The sequence below is a fragment of the Phasianus colchicus genome, chromosome 13 (assembly GCF_987193195.1).
Source record: "Phasianus colchicus chromosome 13, bPhaCol1.hap1.1, whole genome shotgun sequence".
NCBI lineage: Eukaryota > Metazoa > Chordata > Aves > Galliformes > Phasianidae > Phasianus > Phasianus colchicus.
The window spans coordinates 11513005-11522764 of NC_143448.1; the positions used below are offsets into that span (position 1 = coordinate 11513005).

Genomic DNA, 9760 nt, shown 5'->3' on the forward strand with positions numbered 1-9760 from the left:
TGATTTTTATTGCCATGAGCATTTTGCACTTCCCAGGATACTCCCTTGTCACTAAGGGAGAGAATCAAGGAAACTTTTCCTGTGATCATGACAACAAACTACACACTAATGAGTTAGAAAGTCAAGGTTAAAATCTGCATTCTGACAAATTTATGGTGACCTTACCTCAGGTTGTAAAAGGAAAATGTATCCCCTACAGCTCTCACAAATCTGTGTGTTCTCTCCTTCTTTCACTCCTCATCTGTCCTGTGAGCTGTACCCAAAACTCCATTTTGTCTTCTTTCAGTTTCTTTGCTGCCTTTTGTATGAGGTCTATTTCCAGGTATCTTTCATCCAGATCATACTGAGGCCAATGTACCAAGCCTTCCCCATTGGGATTCCTGGAAACACAAAAGTGAAAAGTTACCTCTCCATTTGTGCTCTGACTTCTCAACCTGAGATCGTTCCAGAAGACTAACAGGAGCTCCGACTGCACGATTCTAGAACCTGAACTGATGGATGTTTTTATCAAAATGCTCATCACTGGAACAGCAAACGTGTAATAATGTTTGCCATTACTCTGGGATCTAATCCTCCACTGCAGATCCAAATAGCTCTTGGATTTTATTTCAGATTGGATTTCCAGAGTTCTTCTTGCAATCATCGAGAAGAGAAACTATTGGTTTCAGTGCTTATCTTAGACTCTGCCACATTTACAGGAGCTACCATGCTGCTGCTGTGCTTCAGGCGACACAGACAAAACTAGAACTGCAGTTAGCACTATGGATCTCACCCGTTTCTAGCAAAGTTAGTCCAGTACTTCATAACAGTTCTGCTAAGTTTATTTTCATCCTCTGTAGCATTCCCTGCAAAGTGAGAGAAGATATGGCAATATTCAAGATCAAAAGTCAAAAAATATCAGTCCAATCAATTCCATGGATTCTATTATTTCTAAAAAAAATTCTATTCTGAATGTCCTCAGGTGAGTAAAATTAATAACAATGTTGATATAAAAAGAATTGTTTTGCAAACACAGATACATCACCAGCTAAGAATGGCCTTCCAAACACAAAGGCAATCTCATCTCCATGATCTGCTTTTACAAACTCTGGTACGACACCTGCAGCTGAGCTTGGTCGATGCTGAAATTCATAAAAGTAGACTGGGTGGCCAGCATCTAACAGAAAATAAAATTAAAAACAAGAATGCTAGTATTGCAAAGGCCAGCCAACAATGATGATAAACTTTCACCACAAGCTATTTTGACAAAATAAAACACTAGCAGTTCTTCTGATAGCAAAGTGTGATACATACATAAAGTCCACAGACACACTCAAGAATGGAAGACAATGTTTGTTTGAGTAGATGCTGAATTAGAGACTCACCTCTATGGTATCTAGCCACTTCAATGGCAGAGAAAACAAACATGTGATCTCCTATTGCATCAAGAAGTCCATCTCGCACCTGAGCACGGCTCTCTGCTTTCCCAATGTATTCATTGAATACAAGATCAACAACGTGAGAAGAAACGCCCTGAAATGAACAAGAAAGGTACTTTTCAAAATGACAACAAATACTAAAATGAGTAATGGTGTAAACTGAGAGTGCCACCTCCATGTCGCTGGCTAGACTCCAAACATTACCATCTTTCAGAAAAAATCCCCTGCGGCGCCCAAGCAGACCTCACAGTTCACAGTGGTGCGCCTTTACCTAACATAGATGTTCTTAGGGAGAAGAGATTGGAAAGATCAAAAAGGATGCCCTCAAATGCCATTAGAGAAAAAGCAACTGGTGATGCTAAGAGATAGATACGGAACTGTGTTCTTCCTCTTGTGGAAACAACCCTCGTAAGAGCAATGAAATCCTGCTGCATTTCATAAGATCCATTTCTTGCTGCAAACGGCCATAACTTACTCTCTTTCAGAAAAACCCTGGGCTCTGCCATCCCCAGATTATGATAGATTCCTATGGCTCTACATGATCCTTTATAAGTACTGGCTATGTTTATCAACTTCTTCATTCTTACCTATTAATCTGCAATTTTTCAAGTTTCCTAGTTTCAGGAGAGCACAAAACAACAAGAAAGCTGAGAGCTTTGTAAAACACAGGGAAGCAAAATCTCCCCTGCATGTCTACATGCAGGTCTTCTGGTGGCATTTTAGGCATTCCGAGGTATCCTTTCTAGTCTCCATGTGAAGCTTCATAAACATGAATACTGAATTATCCTACTGAAGAAGTAGCACTGGGTTATTCTGGAAATGGTCTCTTACCTCAAATGATGATTCTAAGAAGTTCTTTAACACTTGATATGCAACTTCTTTGTCCAGACCGTGTGTAAAATCAGGAAATTTCATCATCTTCATGACAAAGAGATTATATATTTAGGGGGCAATCTTATATCCACAAACGTATATCTGAATAAAACCACTACAAGTTTCTTACTTTAGGAATGCTCCATCCAAATTCACAGTTAGTTATTCCTACTATATATGGGATTGCATTGATTGCTTTTTCAGACAGTAATTGCCTGGGACTCTTTGGAAGAAATACACCATCCACACAGGCACTGATGTGCGTAGCTGGCTGGAAAAAAAAACAAACAAAAGGCAGAATGATTTACATACATTTTGCTTCTGAATAATATTTTTACATTTCTACAGTATTTTCAAAGCAAAACAAATAAGGTGAAAATACAGGTAATTTTCCTCAATAGATATTTGAACCATAGAAGATTTGTTCATATTGGCATCATATCCTAAGTATTCACGAAATGTAGGTTACATTAAGTTTACAAGTGCTCTTAGCAAGCGCAATCCTACTGTGAACGTGTGATGCTGTGAGGGGATAACCAACTTCTGAGTTGAATCTGCAAAGGAACAGGGAAGCTAGCACTGTGATAAGAGATTTAGAGAAGGACATAGTTATGATGTTAAGTAATGTTCAGTTTCTCCTGGAGAAACTGTGGCATCTCATACTTTTGTCTCTTCCCTTGACAGAACCTGGCAGTGAAACACATGTAGCTCAATGCCCAGACAGAGTTAAAGAGGAGTCTGTTCACATTTTTCAGATGAGGTATAGCATATCTGCAATATTGTCCTACCTGAAAACGTAAAGAAGGGCAGATGTTAGATAGACTTCAAGTTCTCTCAATATTACAGGACATACTTAGCACGCTCTGTTACGATCAAATTTGAAATGCCCCTCATATACAATGTATAATTTCACCTACCATTTTTAGAGTTATCTGTTCTATCTCTTCCTCTGTTTTTTCTCTTAAGCATTCAACCAGAGCAGCAGAACTGGATTTTTCACAGCCAGATGCAGCAGCAATTCTCTGCAATCAATATAAATGAGTCACATTCACATTTACTGATTATCCATCTACTTCCCATACATGGGCTCTACGTGCCACTGAGTATTTCAGCTGTAAATGCCGAGATAGGAGTCTTTCCTAACCCTTCATGTTGTGGGCTGAGTAGAAAGACAAAACTAACTCCTCCAGAATGTCTCCATTCACTAACAGATCAAGGTAGTTGTTCTGGTATGTAACAAGTAGGGCTGAGAAGTCTGGATGGCATAAGGTAGTTAGAGTAATGCATACATAGAATATCACCATGTAGATGATAAATAAAGAGCACATTACACCGTTCTCAAGGATGCATAGTCTTTTTGAATGAAGTAATGCTATTTCTCAGCTGTCGTTAGACAGACAGACCTCAGTGCAACGCTGCTTCCTTTACATCCCAGATAAGCAAAAACAAAGCTCTTGGAGGTTGTTTCTTACAGATGACAAATTGAGTTGACTTGGACTCTTCTTTTTAGCGATAACTAAGATCCATAAGGAGGATCCTGGGAACTACAGGCCTGTCAGCCTGACATCAGTGCCAGGGTAAGTCATAGAACAAATCGTCCTGGGAGAGATCACACGGCTCGTGTGTGGCGTCCACAGGATCAGACCCAGCCAGCATGGGTTCATGAAAGGCAGGTTGTGCTTGACCGACCTCATCTCCTTCTACAACTGGGTGACCAGACTGGTAGACGAGGGAAAGGCTGTCGATGTGGTCTACCTAGACTTCATCAAAGCCTTTGACATGGTCTCTCACAGTATCCTTCTGTGGAAACTGGCTGCCTGTGACTTGGACAGTTTTACCCTCCGTTGGATAAGGAACTGGCTGGAGGGCCGTGCTCACCAGGTGGTGGTCAATGAAGTTAAGTCCAGCTGGCTACTCGTTTCAAGTGGTGTCCCCCAGGGGTCAGTGCTGGGGCCCATCCTGTTTAATATCTTTATTGACGACTTAGATGAAGGGATTGAGTGTACCCTGAGTAAGTTTGCAGATGACACCAAGTTGGAAAGTGGTGTCGATCTGCCTGAGGGTAGGGAGGCCCTTCAGAGGGATCTAGACAAGCTGGATCGCTGGGCTGAGGTGAATGGGATGAGGTTTAACAAGGCCAAGTGTCGGGTCCTGTACTTTGGCCACAACAACCCCATGCAGCGCTACAGGCTTGGGGATGAGTGGCTGGATGATTGTGAAGAGGAAAGGGACCTGGGGGTGTTGGTTGATGCTCAGCTGAACATGAGCTGACAGTGTGCCCAGGCGGCCAAGAGGGCCAATGGCATCCTGGCCTGCAATAGAAATAGTGTGGCCAGGCGGGAGTAGGGAGGTAATCGTCCCCCCGTGCTCAGCACTGGTGAGGCTGCACCTCGAGTAGTGTTCAGTTTTGGGCCCCTCACTACAAGAAAGACATTGAGGCCGTGGAACGAGTCCAGAGAAGGGCAACGAAACTGGTGAAAGGTCTGGAGCACAAGTCTTATGAGGAGCGGCTGAGGGAGCTGGGATTGTTTAGTCTGGAGAAGAGGAGGCTCAGAGGAGACCTCATTGCACATTACAACTTCCTGAAGGGAGGTTGTGATGAAAAAGGGTCTGGCGACTTCTTCCAGGCAAATAGTAGGACCGGAGGAAATGGCCGCAAGTTGTACCAGAGGAGGTTTAGGTTGGACATTAGAAGAAACTTTTTCTCTCAGAGGGTGGCCAGGCACTGGAATGGCTGCCCAGGGAGGTGGTGGAGTCGCCGTCCCTGGCAGTGTTCAAGAGGAGCCTGGATAAGGAGCTACGAGATACGGTTTAGTAGCTTATGGTACTAATAGGAATGGGAAGGCGGTAGGACCAGATGATCTTGCAGGTCGTTTCCAACCTTATGATTCTATGAACTAGTCTGAATAAAGTTTTGTTCCTTTGAGCACATCAGGCACCAGGCGGGAGGGAAAGAGAACAGTATTTGGATCTGGTGCCATTTTCCTGTCAAAAATAGCAGCTCAACTATTACTGCAGACAGTGTACTGCTGTGCATTTCCTACTCACTCACTGCCTTCTCTCTTTGCTTCCTCGCTCTTCTGCTTTCACGCAGACATCTGAGGATCTTTGGGTATTTGGAAAGCAAAGTTTCACTCAACGTGAATTACTGCAAACAGGAATACTGTCTTATGAAGGTGACTGAAATTCCACAAGAAAAAAAAAAATCTAGATCCAGTTTTTGGAATAAACCATTTAAGATGTTCAAAACTATCTGAAAATGAAATATGCCACAAAATACTCACTTGTGCTTCTCCCTCAGGCTTATCAGTGAATAAAAGCCTGATGGCAGTACCACTCTCTGAAATGGCCTTATGGAACAAGCCCTTTGCCAGTGGAGACAAGACCTGGAAAAAAAAGCACTATCCAGAAACAAGAACAAGCATTACTGGAAATGCATTCTAATCACGGACATAGGATTTCAATATCAGAAACTGCCTTTTTTGAAAAAAATGTCATCTGAGTGTTACTCTGTAGCCTCTGATCAGAGTTCTGCTGTGCAAAGGTCTCTGGCAGCATTAACGGGGGTAAGTTCACTCCTTCCCTTTCCCTTCTCATAAAACTTTGCTTATAAGACTTCATGGAAGTACACTGCAAGCCAGATATCAATCAAGCATAAATATGTCCAACAGACTGGCTGTGTTACAGAAGGGAAAATAACAATTCGAAGAGAGAAGTCAGGAGCAAACAGACATTCAAATTTGAAGAGGACAACATTTAGGGGTTCTAAACGACATCATCTGGTTAGAAAAAGAACACTTCCTACATTCAGAAGCTGCACTGTTATCACGTTGTATATCAGACTGAGGTGATGTCTGGTTTACCCAAAAGCTACACATTTTTTCTCACAGATTTTTCATTAATGTACTAAGGTACTAAGAGTGACCGTGGAGAGTGGGTTTCTTTTTTGTCAAATAATAAACATTCATGCCTGTGATGAACTTACCAGAGCGGATACACTGATTCCCCCTGCAGATTCTCCACAGATGGTGACAGATCCCGGGTCTCCTCCAAAGTGTATGATATTTTCCTGAATCCACTGAAGAGCTGCCACTTGGTCCAAATACCCCCAGTTACCACGAGCATGCCTATCACCAGTGCTAGAAAGAAAGAACAGACTTCATTAAATGCTTGATGGAGAAAAAAATCAACACTGAGATAAATACAATGCGCAGGATAAGGAATCAGCTGTGAAGGAGCCTCTCTACGTAATTTAAAATGAATTGGCTTGAAAAGGGTTGAGATTGGACCAGCAATCAAGCCAGAACAGTCTCTGAAGCAGATCTGGAACTTGCATGTCGCTCCCAACTGTTGCATGTGTAATTAAGAAACAGAGAGCTTATTTGCAAAAGAAAGTCCTCTACAGGCCTTTGCACAAAGGATTTGCACATATCATTTTGGAAATCGTTTATCAAAATCATATCTTATCATATCATATCAAATTATATCGTATCAAAAGCATATCTTACCTAAAGTATCCAACTATACCCAATCTGTACTGAATTGCCACAACAACCACGTTGTCAAAGGCTGCTAATGCTGAGCCATCATAGGATGATGCTGCTCCAAGAACTAATCCACCTCCATGGATCCATACAAAGACCTGGAAGGGGAAAAAACAGAAACAGCTCAACACAGGGAAGAACTCCTTGAGATACAGACTAAATATCCTAGTTTGTGCTGCTTTACTCTTGAGTCCTTCAGATTACATTTCACAAATGGTCAATGTCTTTGAAATTGGAGGCTGGCAGCCTCACAACAGGCACTGATTTCATTAAATACTTGAATTTTACCAGTGCCTCTGCAGGAAATCAAGCACTGCCTATGTAAAAAATCAGTACGATTTTATTTGTCAATCGTTAAAATGTGCCAGTAAGTCCACATACTGTGCAGGTTGCAAGTCTGCAGTACAAGTACTGTAATCCTCAGAAAGCTGTTTGAAGATTCAAGGTGAGGCTCAATCTGTCACATCAAATCACAGAAGCCATGAAGACTGCTCGGATTTTTGTAATGATTTTCCTTACCGGCAGCTTCTCCTGTTTTTTTGTAGGAACAGGTGTATATATATTCAGGTATAAGCAATCTTCAGACATCTGGAGATGAACTTTCTCCTTTCGAGTACTAACAAGATCTGAAACAAACTGTCCTGTTACTTTGTCCTGTAGACACCTGAAAAAATAAGAGAAATAACAATCAATGGAAAAAACAAAAATGCCAAAGCTATAGAGTGAAGGGTTTTTTGCAAAGTACAAATCTCTGGTACATTTCACGATCGCTGGCAACAGAAAACATACTGTTAAGTTTTGTTTCTCAATATGTTTTCATCCATTAAGCTTGCATGGTAAGGCCTATAAAAAGGGGCAGCAGTCCAGAGCAGTACAGTTTGACAACAAACACAGTTTTGCATGGTTCAGAACATTACAGAAGTATAGTTGCAGATGGATACAGCTATAAATCACTTCCAATAAAATGCATAATACTTATTATGAAACTTCAGTAGCTCTTTGTATTGCAGTTATTAGAGAAGAGTTAGCAAAGCAGGGCAGCAGTACAACTGGAGTTTCTTACATGTCCTGTTAACCATGTGACTCATCAGCATTTTATTCCAACTTTTTCTCAGCTTCTTTCTGCTTCTGCTTCAAAGCCGCACACCTTAAAAACATAACCAAATGCTCACAAAAGACCACACTGTCAGTCAGGTGTTGGTCCATATTGGCTCAGTTGTGATGCCTATTAGAGAGCACTCAATGAAACAGTAGCTTAGAAAGATTTCTTCAGAAATCCATTCACTGAAGCAGATCTGAGAGTAGGTGAGAGGACACCAAGGAATTTACCCTTGTGGCTTTTGATCAGCCTGAGTACCAGCATGCTCAAACTGCAGGTAACATAAAATCATTGAGAACATAAAAGCTTTTCTTCCTGCTTTACTTACATTGGTGGGTAGGAAGTGGCATCTCTGACACCTTTCCACGGCTCAGGAGGCTGGGGTTCAGAAAACCTCAGTGGTCCAACAGGAGGCTTAGCAAAAGGAAGTCCCAGAAAGACATTTACGCTCCTCTCAGCCGCATCAACTTTGATTTGGTATCCTCGGGCAGTCCCATATTTGGTCACCACTTCTGGTTGCTCTGCTTTTTGCCCTGCGGGTTGCGTGCACAACATCGCATCACGGATTGGTCTCCTAGTGAGCAACTGACAGCTTTCTAAGAGCTTTGGCTACCTGAATGTGCACCTTCTGCTTGTTTCAACAACTCTCTGTCAAACACAAGCCTTCAACAAACGCTAATCGCTGGGGCTGACTTAAGTTCAGCCTTCATTCTGATAGTGTTCCCAGGTATGATCTCCCTCAGCCATACCGTGCCGGCAGCATATCATGTGCTTACTCTCCACACGCATCAGTAACCGTGGGTAGATTGTTGTTACTCAAAAGTCCACCGGATTGCCCTCATAAAGAAAAGGCATTTCCTGATCTAGAAAAGGATCTGTGAGTGCACAAAACACACTTGGGAATCTGGATAGAACCTACAGACAAACAAAAAACAACTTCTGCCACACCTGAAAACAGTCAGGCACTCACACATTCAGGTAAGATTTGCTTAAATCTCAGTGTGAAATTTATCAGAATCAACACCAAACACGGCATATTGGAGTCTCTGACTCAGCAGACAAAATTTCACAATAAGAATTTACTTTTGCTAGCTGCACATGAAAAAAACCGAGACAAATGCCTGAAAGCAGACCAGAGAGAGAAACAAAGAGCTCTTTGCTGTTCAGACCTCAGTTCGGTGCAGCAGGGTTGGGACTTCAGGGACTCCTTTAAGCTGGGACTCCCACGGGTAAGCAAACTGCACACGCACTCTAACTCCTCACAGCAGGCAACAGTGGAAAACATTTTGGAAGCTTACCAGTAGCTACGAGTGCTGTGAGCCCGGCAGTGAGGATCAAGGACAGCAGCGTGTTCTTCTCAGTTGCCATTCTGCAGCCTGCTCACACACTTCCCGACTCTGTGCACTGCCTTTAGTACTCTGAAAGAATAGCTGTTGCGCAAGACAAACACTGATAAGGAAAAGCAGTGCTCAAGCTGTGAACCGAATTGGCCGGGGCCGGCCTTGAACAACTGTCATGACAGAATGGCACTGCTCCAAGGGGAGCGTAATGCAGCTTATCCGTACATGGGAATAGGGGAACCCACAAGTCTCATACCAGCTGCCTAGGGCTCCTTATGACTGCTCTTCACAGAACTTCAGGCAGCAGGGATTTGCTTAAAAATGCACTGGAAGCAGTCCTCAGAACACCAGCAGATTCTTCCTGCTGCAGAACTGCTACCATTACCGTCTGTAACAATTAAGTCAGCACTGACTTTCACTGCACAGAGAACAAACCAGGAAAACTCTCCTACTAATGCATACTTTTTGACAAAAGCAATACAGGAA

At 42.5% G+C, this 9760-nt stretch overlaps 1 protein-coding gene across 1 annotated transcript; it reads right to left on the reverse strand.

Annotated features, from left to right (window-relative positions):
* Positions 1–202: 202 nt before the first annotated feature.
* LOC149916156 (fatty acyl-CoA hydrolase precursor, medium chain) lies at positions 203–9364 on the reverse strand. The gene is made up of 13 exons (XM_090149346.1): positions 9233–9364; positions 8263–8467; positions 7355–7499; positions 6800–6933; positions 6277–6430; positions 5576–5677; positions 3209–3313; positions 2422–2562; positions 2250–2336; positions 1365–1512; positions 1025–1156; positions 773–845; positions 203–380 (listed from the first exon to the last, which is right to left on the reverse strand). The coding sequence occupies exons 1-13, from the start codon at positions 9300–9302 to the stop codon at positions 203–205; spliced, it is 1674 nt and encodes a 557-aa protein (XP_090005472.1). The 5' UTR covers positions 9303–9364.
* Positions 9365–9760: the final 396 nt, after the last annotated feature.

What these genes read in the sequence shown, in the direction of transcription:
- LOC149916156 (XM_090149346.1), bottom strand. Translation starts at nt 9,302, where the DNA reads ATGGCAACTGAGAAGAACACGCTGCTGTCCTTGATCCTCACTGCCGGG. An exon ending in GGTATAGTTGGATACTTTAG is followed by an intron (nt 6,431 to 6,799) that starts GTAAGATATGCT and finishes CTTTCTTTCTAG; the next exon opens with CACTGGTGATAGGCATGCTC. An exon ending in TCTTAGAATCATCATTTGAG is followed by an intron (nt 1,513 to 2,249) that starts GTAAGAGACCAT and finishes TGTTCATTTCAG; the next exon opens with GGCGTTTCTTCTCACGTTGT.